Source organism: Silurus aristotelis, assembly GCF_946808225.1.
Source record: "Silurus aristotelis genome assembly, chromosome: 13".
In the NCBI taxonomy this organism is placed as follows: domain Eukaryota; kingdom Metazoa; phylum Chordata; class Actinopteri; order Siluriformes; family Siluridae; genus Silurus; species Silurus aristotelis.
This window is the reverse complement of record NC_139586.1, coordinates 5,507,658-5,529,161: the sequence shown is the minus strand read 5'-3', so window position 1 is coordinate 5,529,161 and position 21,504 is coordinate 5,507,658. Positions and strand designations below refer to the sequence as shown.

Below are 21,504 nucleotides of genomic sequence, written 5' to 3'. Positions count from 1 at the left end.
AATAACTTATTATATATATGTAGGTTAAATAGTGAAAGGAATGCTGAGCCAACAATGCTACCATTTCATACTTCAACACCATGCAATTGAGTCTGCATTGTAGCTAATTGGAACCAACTTCACCATACAGCAAGACAGTCCTAAAGCATATATCCAATATCTGTAAGCTCTCTTTAGAGAGCAAACATTCGAATTCAAAGAGGTTGTACTTTTTTGTCGCATCATTGTTTAGAAGACCACTGTATTGGGAGATGAATGTTGTCCCATTCGTGTCTGATTCTAGCTGCTCAATAGTCCTTGGTTCTGTGAATTTTTCGTTTCGTATGATGCAACAAATGTTTTCAGTTGATGAAAGATATTGGTGCTACATTAAACAACATAGAGCTACCTATCAGAACACAGAGCAAGGACTAAGTGTCCTAGTGCAACCTATTGCAAACAGTGCAGACATATGTCTATGTCCATGTCTGTGAGGCAAACCTTTGACACTAGGCTCTCTATACTGGGCAAACTGGATCAGCAGTCCCTGCCAGTTTCCAGAGGGAGTTAAAAGTGCAGCTATGATTGATGTCTAATAATGCTTATACAATAATCTGTACAATTATAATTTTTTAGTCAAAGTAAATCTTCACCCTCTTGTTTTACCTACTGTTGTAAGTTGCATATAAACTAAAAGGAACATATGTGTCTCTCAAAAAAACCATAAAATATGGTATTTTTTCACAGGTGTGTTTCCAACCTTTAATTTAAACATATGAAGTGCTGTTTTAATACTCCAATAATGTTTAACTATATTTTTATGACTTCATTCATTTTGATTATCTTGATTGCAAACCAATAGCTTGAACTCATTAAAGATCATTGCATTGCAATATGTTTGATTCTCTTAGCTGTGATCATTTTATTAATTAATAGAGGATGTGGCATTTTTAAAGTCATTGGTCAATGAATCAAGAAGGATAGTTGCTCAGTTTCTTTACTCTTGTGCCTATTTGATGTCTCATAACAGCAGGCTGGTGTGCATCTCGATATGCTGCACCTTTAATCACAAACCTGAAATGTTAGCCTAGTTTTTAATGTGTATGCATTTTTTTTTCCCATGCTTACGTTCACAATTTAAAACTTTCACACTGCATACAGAAGCGGTGTGGTCAATTCGTGGCTAAAATAGTGCGGTGCAGCAGTGCAGTGATTGTTTATGCATCAAGTCTAATTTTGCTGTACTGAATTAAAGTGATAGCCCATTGTCCATGGTCAAAATGAACACTGATTGACATAAAAATGAGTAATTACACCATAAATGCATATAATTGAAGTTTAATACTATTATTAGTCATAGTTTAAATAATTATTTTAGTCTTATTACTTTGAACCAGGAAATCTTTCTCCTGCCAGACAAAGAATGTTATCCATCTGCTCTGCACTCATCCAAAAGTATTTTATTTGCCAGTCACTGTTAAGGTGAAGTTAGAAGACAATATAGTAATATGCACCATATTGTCCCTGTAACCTTCCTAAGAACACATACATGATAGTTTGTTGTTAACATTTGGATTTAAAATTATAATTAAAAAAAAATTTATAATTGTTGAATTTGTGACACACAGAAGCACACCAAAGACATCTTATTTGAAAGCACAATGGTGCATGCTACTTCCACATTGCATATGTGCTGCATACAAACTGCCAATGGAGTATGGCTGAACCTAGCTTTAGACCCCAATAACTGTTTCAGGATGTGTTTGCAAACCTTTTGACTATCTTTCAAAATTTTCCCATAACATGCTGTGCTCTTTTCACTTTTTATCTTGAAGCAAAAAACAGGAGTCAATCAAAAACACTTATATATTTACTTACATAAAATGTTCTAATTTATTGAAATTGGAGACGAATGATCCGCTGTGGTGACCCCCTAATGGGAGAAGTTGAAAGAAGAATTCTAGTTATAGGAATAAGTTCTAATTGATTGAAATCATTACCAATCTCATTGCAAGCCTTTAAATCACACTTTTTCATTACCGAACATGTTAAATATCATTCTTAACTATAGTCCTTTTCCTAGTCTATCTACCGCTATTCATCAGTATTCTTCCTGTCTTTTCCTCTGCTCTGTTTCTTACTCCTTGTCTTACTTACAGTGATGTTCTTGGCCCCTACTCTGCGTTACTACACTCTATCCAGCTGTTAATTAAACAAAATGGGTTTGATGGATCAAACTCACAGGTCAGTTATTTTTTTCAACTTGGAATTATGTAAATAACCAGTATATACCAGTATGTACTGTTGCACCTGAATGTCACTGCTGGGTTGGTAGCGCTGTTGTCAGAAATTGATTGAGCTTAATGATAAATAAAACAAATTGTACATAGAAAAAGATGACCTTTAGTTTTTTGTTGTAAAACCTAGAAGATGCACCAACAAGGAAAGCATGTCTAATATAGTGATAAAGTATTCACATTATTTGAGTTCCAGCAGTATGTGTTGGATGTAAACCATGACACAATGTAGCACTAGTATGTAAGAATGACTTATGCATTGAAATATATAAGTATAAATGTATATGTATAGCTTGTGCTTAGAAATCATTAATCTATTAAGTCAATATGAACTCCAAATTGCTCTCACTGCAAGTGAAGTAAGCCATAACTCTTTCCACAGGTAAGAATTATTGCATGTTAGCTGCCAGTTCACCCACCTGAACATTTCCTTAGCTGAAATGCCTTGTTATACAGCCCAGATTGAAAAAATTGCACCTGTAGCAAGCTCTAATAATTAACCCAGTGTTTCTGTTAATTAACCCAGTGTGTAAAGTTTTGCTCTTAGATAAAGGACGTATTGAATCAGATTTTTGTTATTTCTCTGGCCAATAAGAGATGCATACTTTCCATTAGTGAAGAAAATCTACTTAACACACTCCAGGATGTAGGTACATTGCATTTGGAAAGTATTCACAATGCTTCACTTTTTCCACATTTTATGTTATAGCCTCATTCCAAAATAGATTAAACTTCTACAAACAATAGCCCACAATGACAACATAAAATAAGTTTTTTTTTTAATCTTTGCATATTTAAAAAAAAGAAAGAAATCACATGTACATAAATATTCACAGCCTTTTGCCATGACACTCAAAAGCCCAGGTGCATCCTGTTTCCACTGATCGTCCTAGAGATGTTTCTACAACTTGATTGGAGTCCACCTGTGGTACATTCAGTGTATTGGACAAGATTTGGAAAAGCACACGCCTGTCTATATAAGGTCCCACAATTAACAGTTCATGTCAGTGCACAAACCAAGCCATAAAGTCAAAGCAATTGTCTGTAGACCTCAGAGAGCAGATTGTAATGAGGCACAGATCTGGGGAAAAGTACAGGAAAATATCTGCAGCATTGAAGGTCTAAATGAGCACAGCGGCCTTAATCATCTGTAAATGGAAGAAGTTTGGCGCATGAAGGACTCTCGGACCATGAGAAACAAAATTCACTGGTTTGATGAAAGAAAGACAGAACTTTTTGGCCTGAATGCCAATCGTCATGTCTGGAGGAAACTAGGCATTTATCATCAACCATCACCAATCCCATCCCTAAAGTAAAGTAAAGTATGGTGGTGGTGGTATCATGCTGTGGGGATGTTGTTTAGCAGCAGGATCTAGGAGACTAGTTGGGATCGAAGGAAAGATGAATGCAGCAATGTACAGAGACATCCTTGATAAAAACCTGCTCCAGCGCACTCTGGACCTCAGAAATGAATTGGATATATTTTAGTGTAAAACAAAAAATGGTTATTTTAATAAATGCACATTGACTAAAATATATCCAAGTTATGTTTCTATAGTATTGTCTTTTAAGAAGATGGTTGCTGAAATGTTAGGGGTGTACTCACTTCTGTGAGATACTGTAAATGCATGTCAGAGGTCCAATTTGTTTTAGTGCCAGAACAAAATGATCAGGAAATACAGAGGTGTTACATTTAGCTATTATCTTTTAGACACCTCTTATCTTGACTGCTTCTTGATATGTCCATTAAAAACTTTAACATAGTCCACTGAGATTTATTGTCCTTGGCCTCCTCAGTACATGGAAAAATAAATCATGTTAGTTTAAATCACACAGCTTCTATCAGACAGTTTACCTCAGTGTACAAAACCCATGTCTTATCTGTGGCTTGTCTAGAAAACATTTCCTACTTTGGTTCAGATTTAGGAGAAATTTATAACCTTTTAAGATATCTGTTCTTTCAGGTGTATATAACATGATTTCTTGTGCATATAGACAACCAATTGTCAGTTTTTAATTCTAAAACTAATGGAAATCTAACGGAGAAAAACCCTATGACTGTTTAACAATCCAAATGTAAGTCCCCTGCCTTGCTTCTTTGAGTATTCCCCACCCTAAAGTGAGATTTTTGTCCTGTGGAATATCTAAAGAAGAGAATCCAGAAGGTGTCTCCAAAACATAATTTCAGGCTGAGCCTTTACAGGTTAATTTGTGACTCAGTAATCAGTTGTTCATTCTGGCTCTGTGGGTGAATCCCAGTACCTCTTAACTACACAGGCAGTTTAGACTTTTGATGGGGGATCAAATTTATCATACTTTGTCTGGCATCTACACATAAATGAGCATTAAGCTCTTGTTACCATGGTACACAAGCTTAAACACTGCATTCATTTAATTCACAACAGAGACCTTGATTACTTTTAGATTTATTTTTGCATATTTTTGCATATTTTTATACTGTGTGACACAGAATACAATACAAACGTTAAAGTAGAAAGTAGTTAAAGCTGGGTACCTAAGAGATTTGAACATTCTAGTTTTTAAATGGGTTCTTCCTTTTCCCATTAAGTTAAGTGTACATGTACATTTTAGAAAAGGACCCCTTCTAATAGAGTGATTAGCTAGAACATTGTTGGTTATTACTGTGAACTGTCATTATTACATTCTTTCAATCGCTCTAATTCCTTACATCTTACTGTCTCTCTGTTAACCCCCATCCCCCATGCAACCCATCATCTCTATCACTTTGAATCTCTCCCTGTACAAGCTGAAGACTTGTAATGTGCTACGGCTTGTCCTTCACTCTCTTGGCTCAACGCTGTGGGGTGATGATGTTTGTGTTAGCCAAGCCCACAACCATGCCTTGTTGATGTTTCTCTATGTACTTCGAGCCCTACTACGCTCCTCCCTTTCTGTTGCTGTGGTAACAGTACCCACTCGCCTCATCAGGGTAAGAGCTCTGTGTGCGTATGTGTATGTTTTTCTCTGAACTTGAAATTTTTGCTTGTTACAAAAGAAGTTCTCTAGCTAAGCTCTGTAGTAAGTGCATTTCAGTGCCTTTCAAAAGTTTGGGGGGGGGGGGGGGATTAAATAAATAAATAAATAAATTTATTTATTTTTATATATATATATATATATATATATATATATATATATATATATATATATATATATATATATATATATATATATATATATATATATATATAATATATAGGTATGCAGAAGAGCATCTCTGAATGCACAACACGTCGAACATTGAGGCAGATGGCTATAGCAGCAGAAGACCACACCGGGTGCCACTCCTGACAGCTAAGAACAGGAAACTGAGGCTACAATTCGCACAGGCTCACCAAAATTGGACAATAGAAGATTGGAAAAACGTTGCCTGGTCTGATGAGTCTCGATTTCTGCTGCGACATTCGGATGGTAGGGTCAGAATTTGGCGTCAACAACATGTAAGCATGGATCCATCCTGCCTTGTATTAACAGTTCAGGCTGGTGGTGGTGTGATGGTTTGGGGGATATTTTCTTGGCACACTTTGGGCCTATTAGTACCAATTGAGCATTGTGTCAACACCACAGCCTACCTGAGTATTGTTGCTGACCATGTCCATCCCTTTATGACCACAGTGTACCCATCTTCTGATGGCTAATTCCAGCAGGATAACACGCTATGTCATAAAGCGCGAATCATCTCAGACTGGTTTCTTGAACATGACAATGAGTTCACTGTACTCAAATGGTCTCCACAGTCACCATATCTCAATCCAGTAGAGCACCTTTGGGATGTGGTGGAATGGGAGATTTGCATCATGGATGTGCAGCTGACAAATCTGCAGCAACTGCGTGATGCTATCATGTCAATATGGACCAAAATCTCTGAGGAATGTTTCCAGTACCTTGTTGAATCTATGCCAAGGATTAAGGCAGTTCTGAAGGCAAAAGGGGGTCCAACCCGGTACTAGTAAGGTGTACCTAATAAAGTGATATGTCAAGGGCTGTCAAAATTCAAGCTAATTCATGTTAACGATTAATAAAACGTGTATTTGTTTGACCATTTTTGTTAAATAAATAAATTAATAAATATAAAAGAGGTGAAATTAAAACTTTTAAGGCAACACACATTTATTCAAGGCGTTTTTAATCCAAAAACATTTGTTTTACTGATGCGTCAAATCAATTAAAAAAGATTATAATCGAAAAGTTGATTTATTTCAGTAATTCAAAAAGTGAAACTCATAATATACAGTATAGATTCAATACACACAGACTGATATATTTATATAGATCTGATATAGAACAGGGATTTATTTCTTTTCATTTTGATGATTATGGCTTACAGCTAATGAAAACCCAATATTCAGTATCTCATTCCTTGAGACCAATAAAAAAATGTAAAAATTAAAATAAATAAAGATTTTTTTTGCACAAATGTTGGACTACTGGAAAGTATGAACTCATTACTTGGTTGGGGCTCCCTTTGCATGAATTACTGCAGCAATGTGGCGTGGCATGGTGGCGATTAGTCTGTGGCACTGCTGACGTGTTATGGCTAATGAAGCACATGCATACTATGGTCCTTAAACCATGTATTAGTTCTTATGGCAGTGTGGGCAAGTGGCAAGTTCTGTTGAAAATTTTAATCAGCATCTCCATAAAACTGGTCAGCAAAAAGAGAGGCATGAAGTGCTTTAAAACTTCCTGGTAGACAGCTGTGCTGACCTTGGACCTGATAAAACACAGTGGAATAACATTAGAAGATGACATGACTCCCCAAACCACCACTGATTGAGCAAACTATACTCTGGAACTCAAGCAACTTGGATTCTGGGCCTCTCCTCTCTTCCTCCAGACTCTGGGACCTTAATTTCTAAATAAAATGCAAAATTTTCTTTCATCTCAGAGGACGACTTTGGCCCACTAAGCAACAGTCCATTCCTTTTTGTCCTTTGCCCAGGTAAGACACCTCTGACGTTGCTGGTTCAGAAGTGGCTTGACACAAGGAATGCGTCAGTTGTAGCCCATGGATATGTCTGTGTGTGGTGGCTCTTGAAGCACTGACTCCAGCTGCAGTCCACTCTTTGTGAATCTCCCCCAATTTTATAATATTTATATAAAAAATATAGTTTCTCCAAACTAACTGTTTGTTTAGCTGTCTAACACTTCATGGCCTTGGACTTATGCTTTGAGTCGCTGTCAAAGTGGAAATACAGAAATAGTTTTATCTAATCTACTTCCAGAAATAAATAGATTACAAATATGCATTTTAAATTTATAATTAACTCCCTATAGGTTTATCACTATTAAACAAAGCTAGTGGGAACAGTGGCAAGAGAAAATCGAAGATGGTATGAGGAAGAAACCTTGAGTTTAACCCTACTAAGTAAACTCATGGCTCTTTAAATTGTTCACCTGTAAAAATACTCAGATGCACAATGTCTCCAATCGAAGAGAACTATATCCAGAGGTAGGATACCATGATGAATCAGGCTGTTGTATTACTGGTACCTAATATAGCGGAGGTATATTATATATCTGGAATATTAGACCCTGCCACACCACCATTGGTCTTAGTGTTTGATTAGGACTGTATTTGTTCTGTGAATTTGCTCTGCCCCTTACTGCTCAGTTTTCTGCTGTTTTATTTAATTAAGAACTGGTTAATCTCTTTCTCACCAGCTGCCTGTGCTCATATGTTTTTGAATGTCTTTTTCTGTTGCTACTTTATTTAATAAAGACTGTTTAATGCGTACTCTTGCATTTTGGGTCCTTCCAATCCCACTCCTGACAGAATAATCTGGCCAAACATCGACCCAGTGGATGCACCAAAGTGTTTGGCTTGCCCTGCCTCAAACTGGCAAGTCTTGGACACAACAGAGACGATCGATCTTTGGAAGCTCAGCCCCCAGCGAAGAACGGATTACTTTAGGGCATGTCATGCCCAAAGTATGGCGTCCCAATCGGCTGTAGGCAACATACTGTACTGAGACGGCTGTCCCTTCAGCCCCCGATCCCCGCTGGTCTCCCAGCAAGCTTCAACCAGTCAGCCTGCTTTGCCAAAAATGTCACACAGTTATCCTGCCCAGTGTGGTCTCCGTACCTGGTGGTGAAAGCTTTGCCCAGCCTCAGAGCCTTGTTGGGTGTTTTGCCAGCTCCAGGCCGCCCCTCCTGGGGTTGTGGCTCATGATCGAAGGCTCGCAGGGAGTCACACAGCCCCAAATTCCTGCCAAGAGTATCACTCAGCCTTCCTGCTTGGTTGGGGTATTGCCCAGCTCCCCTGCTCTGCTAAGTATGCTTCCCAGACTTCCCATCAGTAAAAGCCTCCTGAACATATTGTTTTGCCCAAAATGTCTCCCAGCCTGCCTGCAATAAAGAGAACATTGCTCTGCAGAATACCCTCTGCTGAGGGCCCTCATCATGTCGGTCAGAAAGCCTGGGTGCCCACCAGAGACCTGCCCCTAAGGGCAACCCCCAGAAGGCTCGCCCAGCGCCTCATCAGGCAACCTCTAAGACGATATATCCAGTGGTGGTCTTCCTGAAGTCTCTCAGAATCCTCGGCTACCACCCGACCTTCTTCTTGGCCCGTCTCAAGAGTGTCCTTACCCTTGCTTTATCAACTAAATACAATAGATAAAATTTACTTTATTAGCAAAAAGCACATTTGGCAAGTATTTCAGATTATTGTTTAAAGTTACTAACTGTCTATATTCCAAGAGTGTGTAAAGCCTTTATTCAGGCTAAGGGAGGATTTTTCCTTGAGAAAAAAAAAACAAAACATCTGTACATTTATATATTTGTTTGGTCCAAACCTTTGACAGGCACTGTACATGATGACAGTACTTAACTCCAAAGATAGTGTAGTTAGCAGGTTTTGTGGATTGGGACCGAATTATTGTATAATTTTAACAGATTTGTAATTATACTTTAAGATGTAATACAATACAATAATTCACAGCAAGACCCGGAGTTATTGTTTTGTAATACAATACAATACTCAGGGTCTTGCTGTTTTTTCTGTTTCTGCCTCACATTCTTGTGAACCTGTTAATTTGGCTATATGTCTGACTGTGTCTCCTTTTGTAGAATAAAACAATAAGAGGAAGGATGATTAGGTTGAGTGATACAGCTATCACTTTACAATCATTCTCAGATGCAGAGAGAAACAACAACCCACTTTATAAGGACTACCATGGTGAGAGAAAAACACACAAAATAGGAGTGTTGCATATCAGTGCAATCTTTTTTTTTTGTGAGGCACACTGACAGGTAGGACATAAAGAATACGATAAGCATTATAAGATTAAGATTATAGAATGACATAATTCAGAGCGAATTATTTATTTGAAGTCCCTAATAGTAAATACATTTTGATAGTGATTTATTATGACTAATATTAAGAAAATCTAAAAACTGTAACGAAATGTAATTAGAATTTTTATTTTTATTTTATTAAAGGCTAATTTAAGTACTTCTGGAAGAGGAAGTACTTAGATTTTCCACAAAGCAGCATTAGAGGAAGCCAAATTAAAGACCTTAAAACTGCACTGTGTAAAAGTTGTTAAAATAAAAGTTTTCCTATAGTTAACTATGATAGTAACTTATTTGTTGTTGCGTTTGTGTGTTGTGGGGGGCAGGTCTTCTGCAGGTTGTACAGGTCCCTCAGTTGAACTGCTTGGGGTGTGAAGTTCCAGATACAAAGGACCTTGCATTCAGAGTGAAGAGGAAACAGTTCACAATTGAGGTATGTACATATGTGTATAGATAGATATATAGATAGATTGATAGTGTGACAATTGTAGGTGTGTGCAGTAGGAACGACAGAACAGTTCAAGGTGGAGGTGGGAATTCTGAGACCCTTTACTGTTTGCAATGGTAATGGACAGGTTGACAGACAAGGTCAAAGAGGAATCTCCATGGACTATGATGTTTGCGGAAGATATTTGTGGTGAGAGTAGGGAGCAGGTTGAGAAGAGCCTGGAGAGGTGGAGGTACATACTGGAGAGAAGGAGAATGAAAGTCAGTAGGAGTAAGACAGAGTACATGTGTGTGAATGAGAGGGAGGGCAGTGGAGTGGTGCGGTTGCATGGAAAAGATGGAGGAGTTCAGGTACCTGGGGTCAACAGTACAAAGAAATGGAGTGTGTTGGAGAAGTGAAGAAAAGAGTGCAGGCAGGGTAGAGTGGGTGGAGAAGAGTGATTTGTGATTTTTTTCAGACAACTTTTTACTTTCATTCATTACATTTTTACACAAATATCTGTACTTTCTTCTACATACATTTTTAAATCAAGCTTGTTACTTTAATTTATTTGGTGAAATGTCTATTTTTTCTTCTCACTGCGCCGTTTTCAGTCCATCAACCTATTTCCTGTTACTCTGTGGCTTTTTCAACTTACCACTGGTGTATCACTTTTTTACTTTACTGTGATTTTTCTGGTATTAGTACTTTACTTCAATATTTACTTTTTGGACAACTTTTTACTCTTACTTATACATTTTTTTATATAAATATATGTACTTTCCACTTTTAAACTCTACTCTCACATTTTCAAACCAAATTATTTATAGATGCTGAGATTTTCATTGGGAGTGACGAGAATGGACAGGATTAGAAATTAGTTTATTAGAGGGCCTGCGAGAGGACGTTTTGGAGACAAGGCGAGGGAGGCTAGATTGAGATGGCTTGGACATGTGCAGAGGGACATGGGGTATATTAGTAGGAGAATGCAGAAGATGGAGCCACCAGGAAGGAGGAAAAGATGAAGGCCAAGGAGGTTTATGAATGTGAGGGAAGACATATAGATACTTGGTCTGAAAGAGGCAGATGTTGAGGACAGGGTAGTATAGAGACTAGGGTAGTATTGAGACTAGAGCTGCACAATTTGGGGAAAATGTCATGTTGCGATTATTGTGGTCAATATTGCGATTTTGTTATATAATAAGTAGTATTATGAGTCCACATGATTGGTTATCAAGGAAATTGCACACAGATTTGTGATAATGCTGAAGTGTCTATTTGTAAAACTATAAAGGTTTTGAAAATGAATAATATTTTGCAAAATGAAATGTTCTCCAAGGTATAGCTGAATTAAATAAAACAATAAATAAAAACATAAATTTTCACAAAAATAAGATATTTGTAACATTTTGAACAAACACACAGGGAATGCCCTGTCGCTGCCCGCACCCGTTTAAATTATTTACATGTTTTTCTGCTGAAGTTTAAGATACAGTATATATTTACATACTTCAATTCAGGCAATTTTGCATTCATTATTATTAAATGTGTTTAACCTTTTTTTATGGAAGATAAGGAGTGTTGTGTGGAGGAATTTTTTGCATGTTTGTCACACTTTAATGTTTCAGATCATCAAACTGATTTAAATATTAGTAAAAGATAGCACAAGTGAACACAACATGCAGTTTTTAAATGAAGGTTTTTATTATTGAGGAAAAAAAAAAGTAAAATTACATGGCCCTGTGTGAAAAAGTGTTTGCCCCCCCTGTTAAAACTGTGGTTTATCACACCTGAGTTCAATTTCTCTAGCCATAACCGGGCCTGATTACTGCCACACAATCTGTTCACAATCAAGAAATCTTTTATATCTCTAATATCCTTAAAAGCTAGACATCGTCCTGAGATCCAAAGAGATTCAGAAACAAATGAGAAAGAAAATAATTCAATTCAATTTAATTCAATTTATTTTTATTTGTATAGCGCTTTTAACAATGAACATTGTCTCAAAGCAGCTTTACACAGATAATGCGGTGATTAAAAATGAATATGTTCTTTATGAGTAAATGAGTAATTGATATCTATTAGTCTGGAAAAGGTTATAAAGCAATTTCTAAAGCTTTGGGACTCCAGCAAACCACAGTGAGAGCCATTATTTACAAATGGCAAAAACATAGAACAGTGGGGAACCTTCCCAGGAGTAGACCAAAATTCCTCCACAGCGCTGTAACAGACTTATTGCGTTATCACAAATGTTTGATGCAGTTGTTGCTGTTAAGGGTGGCTGAACCAGTTATTGAGTTTAGGGGCAAACACTTTTTACACAGGGCCATGTAGTTTTGGATTTAGTTTTCCCTCAATAATAAAAAACCTTTATTTAAAAACTGCACGTTGTGTTTACTTGTGTTATCTTTTACTAATATTGAAATTATTTTGATGATCTGAAACATTAAAGTGTGACAAACATGCAAAAAAAATATAAAAAATCAGGAAGGATGCAAACACTTTTTCATACCACTGCATGCATACTTATAAACATGCATATATATCTCACAAAAGTGTACACCCCTTACATTTTAGCAACTATTTTATTATATGTACTTAAGGGACAATACTATAGAAATTAACCTTGGGTATATTTTAGAGTAGTCAGTGTGCAGCTTGTTTAGCAGATTTACTCTCCTCTAAAAATAACTCAACATACAGCAATTATTATTTAAATAACTGGCAACAAAATTGAGTACACACAGTGAACATGTCAAAACTGTGTTCAAAGTGTCAATATTTTGTGTAAGCACCATTGTTATCAGACACTGCCTTAATCCTCCTGGACATATAATTCACCAGAGCTACACAGGTTTTTGCTATGATCCTCTTCCACTCCTTCATAAAGACATCACAGAGCTGCTGGAGGTTAGACAAATTAAGCTTCTTCACCTACTGCTTGAGGATGCCCCACAAGTGCTTAATAGGGTTCAGGTCTGGAGACATACTTAGCCACTTCTTCAGCTTCCTCAGCAAGGCAAGTGTCATCGGCAGTTGGCAGTGTGTTTGGGGTTGTTAATTATTGTGGAAAACTGCTGTTCTCCCTTTTCTAAAGGGAGGGCATCATGTTTTGCTTTTCAGAATGTCACAGTACATGTTGGAATCCGTGTTTCCCTCAATGAACCGCATCTCCCCAATACGAGCAGCACTCATGCAGCCCCAGACCATGATGCTACCACTACTCTGTTTGAGGCTTCCTTCTGGGACAGCGGCCATGCAAACTGACCATGCGACCTGTTGCAATGTGCGGTGTACAGTCTGAGCACTGACAAGCGAAACATCCTTTTCTGCGACTCTATGCGTCTTCATGTGTCTGTTTTTTTTAAACCAGCTTCTGCACCTGACACCCATCAACTTCTTTGATTGAACCTTGCTAAGTATATTCTGAGTGGATATTGTCTTGGAATATCTCTTTATCACTCTGTCCACTGTGCTGTAACTCAGTTTCAGGGTTTTACCGATTTTTATATTGTAAAAAATTCACTGGTACTGCGTTGGAAGAAAGAGAGACAGGAAAGACAGGAGCTCACCAGGCAGAGCTTTCTTTCTTTACTTTTGTTTTCACCCTGACGCTTTCCTTTCCAGTACTCACGCCAGGGCTCACCCACACACTTGAGGTTCGGGACGCCTTTCCATTTTGATGATTGCCGGTGTTACACCAGATTCTGTGACCATCGTATGTTGTGACCATAGAGGGCGCTGTTGCTAAAATGCAGTTTAAAATAGATCGTCTAGATAAGTTAGCTACGCAAACAGCGTACATGCAAACATTGGCGTCCACTGTTCATTAAATGTTGTTGCAAGAACGCGGCAATCGCCATGCACATTACCTTGAACTAATGTGCGAAGAACAGTGCCGCCGTGCTGCAAAGAAACTGTTTCATGCGCCATGTACTGTTCATAAAAGACTTATTTACAGTACTTAAAAAAACTAAAAGCTATTTAAATGATTTTGCCTTCTCTATTTTCATGACTGCTTTTTTTATCCACCCTGAATGTTATTTATTAATTAAGGCTAATAAAATTTTGTCAGATGCGGATGCTTTAGACTGTTAATTGTATAAATTATCATTTTATTTATTATGTTAACATTGTGTATGAAAGTGTGTGTGTGTGTGTGTGTGTGTGTGTGTGTGTGTGTGTGTGTGTGTGTGTGTGTGTGTGTAAGACTTTATATATATATATATATATATATATATATATATATATATATATATATATATATATATATAGTGAGGAAAATAAGTATTTGAACACCCTGCTATTTTGCAAGTTCTCCCACTTAGAAATCATGGAGTTCTGAAATTGTCATCGTAGGTGCATGTCCACTGTGAGAGACATAATCTAAAAAAAAAAAATCCAGAAATCACAATATATGATTTTTTAACTATTTATTTGTATGATACAGCTGCAAATAAGTATTTGAACACCTGAGAAAGTCAATGTTAATATTTTGTACAGTAGCCTTTGTTTGCAATTACAGAGGTCAAACATTTCCTGTAGTTTTTCACCAGGTTTGCACACACTGCAGGAGGGATTTTGGCCCACTCATCCACACAGATCTTTTCTAGATCAGTCAGGGTTCTGGCCTGTCACTGAGAAACACGGAGTTTGAGCTCCCTCCAAAGATTCTTTAATGGGTTTAGGTCTGGAGACTGGCTAGGCCACACCAGAACCTTGATATGCTTCTTACAGAGCCACTCCTTGGTTATCCTGGCTGTGTGCTTCGGTTCATTGTCATGTTGGAAGACCCGGCCTCGACCCATCTTCAATGCTCTAACTGAGGGAAGGAGGTTGTTCCCCAAAATCTCGCAATGCATGGCCCCTGTCATCCTCTAATTAATACAGTGCAGTCGCCCTGTCTCATGTGCAGAAAAACACCCCCAAAGCATGATGCTACCACCCCCATGCTTCACAGTAGGGATGGTGTTCTTGGGATGGTACTCATCATTCTTCTTCCTCCAAACACGTGTAGTGGAATTATGACCCAGAAGTTCTATTTTGGTCTTATCTGACCACATGACTTTCTCCCATGTCTCCTCTGGATCATCTAAATGGTCATTGGCAAACTTTAGAAGTGCCTGGACATGTGCTGGTTTAAGCAGGGGAACCTTCCGTGGCATGCATGATTTCAAACCATGACGTCTTAGTGTATTACCAACAGTAACCTTGGAAACAATGGTCCCAGCTCTTATCAGGTCATTGACCAGCTCCTCCCGTGTAGTTCTGGGCTGATTTCTCACCTTCCTTAGGATCATTGAGACCCCACGAGGTGAGATCTTGCATGGAGCCCCAGTCCGAGGGAGATTGACAATCATGTTTAGCTTCTTCCATTTTCTAATGATTGCTCCAACAGTGGACCTTTTTTCACCAAGCTGCTTGGCAATTTCCCCGTAGCCCTTTCCAGCCTTGTGGAGGTGTACAATTTTGTCTCTAGTGTCTTTGGACAGCTCTTTGGTCTTGGCCATGTTAGTAGTTGGACTCTTACTGATTGTATGGGGTGGACAGATGTCTTTATGCAGCTAACGACCCTCAAACAGGTGCATTTAATTTAGGATAATAAATGTAGTGGAGGTGGACATTTTAAAGGCAGACTAACAGGTCTTTGAGGGTCAGAATTCTAGCTGATAGACAGGTGTTCAAATACTTATTTGCAGCTGTATCATACAAATAAGTAGTTTAAAAGATTATATTATTAGATTATGTCTCTCACAGTGGCCATGCACCCACGATGACAATTTCAGACCCCTCCATGATTTCTAAGTGGGAGAACTTGCAAAATAGCAGGGTGTTCAAATACTGATTTTCCTCACTGTATATACATATATATACATATATACAGTGCCTTGCGAAAGTATTCGGGCCCCCTTGAACTTTGCGACCTTTTGCCACATTTCAGGCTTCAAACATAAAGATATGAAACTGTAATTTTTTGTGAAGAATCAACAACAAGTGGGACACAATCATAAAATGGAACGAAATTTATTGGATATTTCAAACTTTTTTAACAAATAAAAAACTGAAAAATTGGGCGTGCAAAATTATTCAGCCCCTTTACTTTCAGTGCAGCAAACTCTCTCCAGAAGTTCAGTGAGGATCTCTGAATGATCCAATGTTGACCTAAATGACTAATGATGATAAATACAATCCACCTGTGTGTAATCAAGTCTCCGTATAAATGCACCTGCACTGTGATAGTCTCAGAGATCCGTTTAAAGCGCAGAGAGCATCATGAAAAACAAGGAACACACCAGGCAGGTCTGAGATACTGTTGTGGAGAAGTTTAAAGCCGGATTTGGATACAAAAAGATTTCCCAAGCTTTAAACATTCCAAGGAGCACTGTGCAAGCGATAATATTGAAATGGTAGGAGTATCAGACCACTGCAAGTCTACCAAAACCTGGCCGTCCCTCTAAACTTTCAGCTCATATAAGGAGAAGACTGATCAGAGATGCAGCCAAGAGGCCCATGATCACTCTGGATGAACTGCAGAGATCTACAGCTGAGGTGGGAGACTCTGTCCATAGGACAACAATCAGTCGTATACTGCACAAATCTGGCCTTTATGGAAGAGTGGCAAGAAGAAAGCCATTCCTTAAAGATATCCATAAAAAGTGTCGTTTAAAGCTCTGGTCAGATGAAACCAAAATCGAACTTTTTGGCAACAATGCAAAACGTTATGTTTGGCGTAAAAGCAACACAGCTCATCACCCTGAACACACCATCCCCACTGTCAAACATGGTGGTGGCAGCATCATGATTTGGGCCTGCTTTTCTTCAGCAGGGACAGGGAAGATGGTTAAAATTGATGGGAAGATGGATGGAGCCAAATACAGGACCATTCTGGAAGAAACCCTGATGGAGTCTGCAAAAGACCTGAGACTGGGAGGGAGATTTGTCTTCCAACAAGACAATGATCCAAAACATAAAGCAAAATCTACAATGGAATGGTTCACAAATAAACATATCCAGGTGTTAGAATGGCCAAGTCAAAGTCCAGACCTGAATCCAATCGAGAATCTGTGGAAAGAACTGAAAACTGCTGTTCACAAATGCTTTCCATCTAACCTCACTGAGCTCGAGCTGTTTTACAAGGAGGAATGGGCAAAGATTTCAGTCTCTCGATGTGCAAAACTGATAGAGACATACCCCAAGCGACTTACAGCTGTAATCGCAGCAAAAGGTGGCGCTACAAAGTATTAACTTAAGGGGGCTGAATAATTTTGCACGCCCAATTTTTCAGTTTTTTATTTGTTGAAAAAGTTTGAAATATCCAATAAATTTCGTTCCACTTCATGATTGTGTCCCACTTGTTGTTGATTCTTCACAAAAAATTACAGTTTTATATCTTTATGTTTGAAGCCTGGAATGTGGCAAAAGTTCGCAAAGTTCAAACTTTCGCAAGGCACTGTATATATGTATATATAATATATTTTATTTTTTTTAATTAAAATTATTTTATTTTTATATTTAACAACAGTAAGATTATTATTATTCCAAATAGAGTAATTTGGAAAACATTTGAATTATTGTTTTTCGGTAATAAAGTGCTGAATAAAATACCGGAATTTGTTATTGTTCTCCATATTCCTTTACCTCCCTCTATTTTCACATGCAGTGACTTTAACGGATTTTGATAACCTGTAATAATGCCTTATCAAATTTGGTGACCCTGCTGTAAGTTTGTTCCTGTTGAAATGAGACCGAAATATTTTTCAGAATATAATACAGAGAGGGTTAGGCATCACTACAGTGAATATGGAGAACATTAAAGTCATTACATGTGAAATAGAGGGGTTAACGGATTTTGATAACCTGTATTTGTGCCTTATCAAATATGGTGACCCTGCGGTAAGTCTGTTACAGTTCACTTTTCAGGATATAAGATAGAGAGAGAGAGGGTTAGGCATCACTAGAATGAATATGGAGAAAAATAACAAATTTCAGTGTTTTATTCAGTCACACACACACACACACACACACACACACACATACACACACACACTTTCATACACAATGTTAATATAATGAATAAAAATTGTATATATATATATATATATATATATATATATATATATATATATATATATATATATATATATATATACACATACACACAATGTACAGTCTAAAGCAGGGATCAACAACCTTTTTGACACTGAGAGCTACTTCTTGGGTACCGACTAATGTGAAGGACTACCAGTTTGATACACAATTCTGAAATAACAAATTTGCTCAATTTACCTTTAATTATATGTTATTATTAATAATTAATGATATTTATCTATGTCAGGGGTGTCAAACTCAATTGCACAGGGGGCCAAAACTCAAAGCACACTTTAGGTCACGGGCCGAACAGGATAAACATTTATTGAACACAATAAAACAATGTTTTTTGAACATAAATATGAATAAAAACAGACAGGAATATTATTCCAGAATAAATAAACTTAAACTTTTCTCCATAAAAATATCTCCTGTCAAAATTATACAAGTTAGAAATATGAACATGCTGTGAAAAAACCCTGAACAAATCAATAAAAATTGTGCTTTTAAGTAAACGTTAAAATAACAACAAATCAAAACAATCTGATTTCTTTGCTCTTAGGCCATTTTATAAAAAAATCATCTTAAACTTTAAATAACTAAAAAATATTTTGCTCTCCATAAAAATATCTCCTGTGAAACACGACATCTCACACCTTCATCATGCAGCTCTTCAGAAACTCTCCCTCAGTAAATAACTGGCTGATGTGACTGATTTCTCCTCTTCTTTCACACCAGCTTCACTTTGTGATTTTGCTCTGGTGAAAAACGTTTGCTGAAATGTCAGATTCTTCTTTAACTCTTCTACTTTCTGTATATTCTGTATCTGTAGCTTCTCCTGATGTTTTGTCTCGTAGTTCCATCTTAGATTCAATTACTTAATTACAGCCACATTCGCTCCACAAATAAAACACACGTGTTTACCGGCAGTGTCAGTAAACATGTATTTAGAATCCCATCGGTTTTAAAAGTCTCTGTTTTCAGAATCAACTTTTCTCTTCACCATTTTGAGGCGCTTCACAATAACTGTACAATAGGGTTAAATACATCAACAGAAGCTCGACTTGATTGACGCTGGAATGTTCCCATGTAGTCTAGCGTTCGGTAATGCAGCTGAAGCACTGCATTATGGGATCTGTTGTTTGTGTTTATCAGCATCTGACTACATTTTATTAGCCTTAATTAATAAATAACATTCAGGGTGGGGGAAAAAATAGCAGTCATGAAATAGAGAAGGCAAAAGCATTTGAATAGCTTTGTTTTTTTAAGTAAATGAGACTTTTATGAACAGTTCATGGCGCATAAAACTGTTTCTTTGCAGCACGACGGCACTGTTCTGCACGCGCGTTCAAGGTAACGTGCACGGTGATAGGCGCATTCTCACAATAACATTTAATGAACAGTGGACACCGATGTTTGCATTTACGCTGTTTACGCGGCGAAATATTTTAAGCTGCATTTTAGCTGCACGCCGTTTCTTAGTGTCCACCTGAGTTCACTCCCTGGGCATTTACCGGCGCCCGCCCGCGCTTGGTCACCTTTCTGCAACCCTTCCACTCGTCTCTCTGTTGGTGGCTCTCCTCCGGAGGTTGGTGTCTCTCTCCTCTTTATTGCCGTCGCTAGACTAAAACAGAGCGCACTGATTATTCTCATCAGCTGCAGTTGTTTCTCACCGCTCATTCCGTCCAGCTCGTGCACCGCTGGTGCATACCCCCAACACCCGACTCAGTCCAGGAAACCGTCTGGGAGCTTTTCTTTCCAGTACTCACTCCAGGGCTCCTCCCTACACTCCCAGCTTTTACATACAGCCTAGGCCATCTTTGTGCAGAGCGACAGTTCTAATTCTCAAATTCTTAGAGAGTTCTTTGCCATGAGGTGCCATGTTGAACATACAGTGGTCAGTGTGAGAGAGTTGTTCTCAAACGCTCCAAATTTTATAGATAATAGATATGGTCCTGTCAGGCAGACAAAAACATGAACATGATGAAAAGGACATGTGGCTTTGCATGGTTACACAACCAAAAGCTTTCACTTCGGGTGTACTCACTTTTGTTGCCATCTATTTTGGCAATAATAACAAAAGACAATGGTTGTTCAAAATGCTAACAAGGAATTTTTGTTGTGGATGCTAAATACTTAGCTAACTAGCTCACATATTGGAAGTTGATCTTCCTAAACTTATTATTAGAATACATCACGCTTCACAACACCTGTGACTGCATTCTAAATCGCAGACTATATAATCATGACACAAGCACATGTCATATTGTATGGCAACCTACACCATGGGGAAGACCACTTAAAAAAATAAAAATAAAAATAGTGATACACTGTTCACTTCATTTGCATGTGAATATTTTTACATTTAAATGTTACAATAATTTTTATCCCTTACTTACATTATATTAACTCTGGTATTATCTCTCTCTCTCTCTCTCTCTCTCTCTCTCTCTCTCTCTCTCTCTCTCTCTCTCTCTCTCTCTTTCTGTCTGTCTGTCATTCCAGAGGATGTTTTTGCCCCCTGATCTCTCTGACTCCGTAAGTCGGGTCAGTAAAGCACAGATAACTCCAGTCTGTACTTCTGATGGAAACAAACACCTGGACTACTAGTGTGCAGTAACCTGTTTTATATGATCATATTTACCCATTACTTTCAAGTAAAAGTAAATAAAGTTTTTCAAAAGGTCTTGTGGTGTTATAATCTTAAGTACTCTTGATATTTGTTAGTGAAATGATAGACAGTAGAAGTAAAAAACATTACTGCCCTCTAAGATTATAAACTAATTTGCAACATATGCAAGGTCTCCTTTAATATATGCAAACCTCCCTGGATTTATGTGATTTGTGTACAGTATTGCCACTACTACTATAAGTTATGAGTGGAGCTTAATTTACTCAAAAAACTTAACATCTGACTGGTAACACCACCCCCTCCCCCAGGGGCGGCACCGGATGCCCTGACTCTGTGACAAGGTCGGCCCCTAGCCCGGGGCGCCGGGCGACTGGCGTGGAACTCCTCCAACAGCGCCGGGTCCAGCACGTCCTGCCTAGCCACCCAAGACCCCTCCTCTGAGCCGTATCCCTCTCAGTCCACCAAGTACTTGAGGTGACCCCCGCGCCGTCGGGAATCCAACACCTCCCGAACAGTGTAGACCCCTGGCTGATCTATGACCTCCGGCGCGGGGCCACTTGGAGGGTGAGAGACAGACGAGGCACAAGGCTTTTATAGGGACACATGAAAGGTCGGGTGTATGCGGTACCTTGGAGGCAAGTCCAACCAGTAGGACACGTCGTTGATCCGCCTGGCGACCCTAAAAGGCCCGATGAACCAGGAGCTTAACTTACAGCATGGGAGTTTCAGCCGCAGGTCCCTCGTCGACAGCCAGACCCGGTTCCCGGTAC

At 38.3% G+C, this 21,504-nt stretch overlaps 1 protein-coding gene and 1 long non-coding RNA gene across 4 annotated transcripts in view; one reads left to right on the top strand and one right to left on the bottom strand.

The window, feature by feature from the left end:
• The window catches only part of elp4 (elongator acetyltransferase complex subunit 4), a gene marked incomplete at its 5' end in the record, with an annotated part of 33,040 nt that extends 12,252 nt beyond the window's left edge, over window positions 1-20,788 (top strand). The window contains 5 exons of one of the 3 annotated variants that reach the window (XM_083558193.1): window positions 2,139-2,223; window positions 5,044-5,226; window positions 9,363-9,471; window positions 9,914-10,020; window positions 20,608-20,788. In XM_083558193.1, the coding sequence (XP_083414319.1) occupies window positions 2,139-2,223; window positions 5,044-5,226; window positions 9,363-9,471; window positions 9,914-10,020; window positions 20,608-20,712 (589 nt within the window). In that variant the 3' untranslated portion in view covers window positions 20,713-20,788. Of the gene's footprint in view, window positions 1-2,138; window positions 2,224-5,043; window positions 5,227-9,362; window positions 9,472-9,734; window positions 9,798-9,913; window positions 10,021-20,607 lie in introns of those variants that run through there. The other 2 variants (XM_083558194.1, XM_083558195.1) reach the window with 2 other exon arrangements.
• Window positions 2,420-4,999, bottom strand: LOC310735463. Its single transcript, XR_014536300.1, has 2 exons — window positions 4,217-4,999; window positions 2,420-4,185 (listed from the first exon to the last, which is right to left on the bottom strand). It is a non-coding gene; the product is annotated as an uncharacterized lncRNA (long non-coding RNA).
• Window positions 20,789-21,504: the final 716 nt, after the last annotated feature.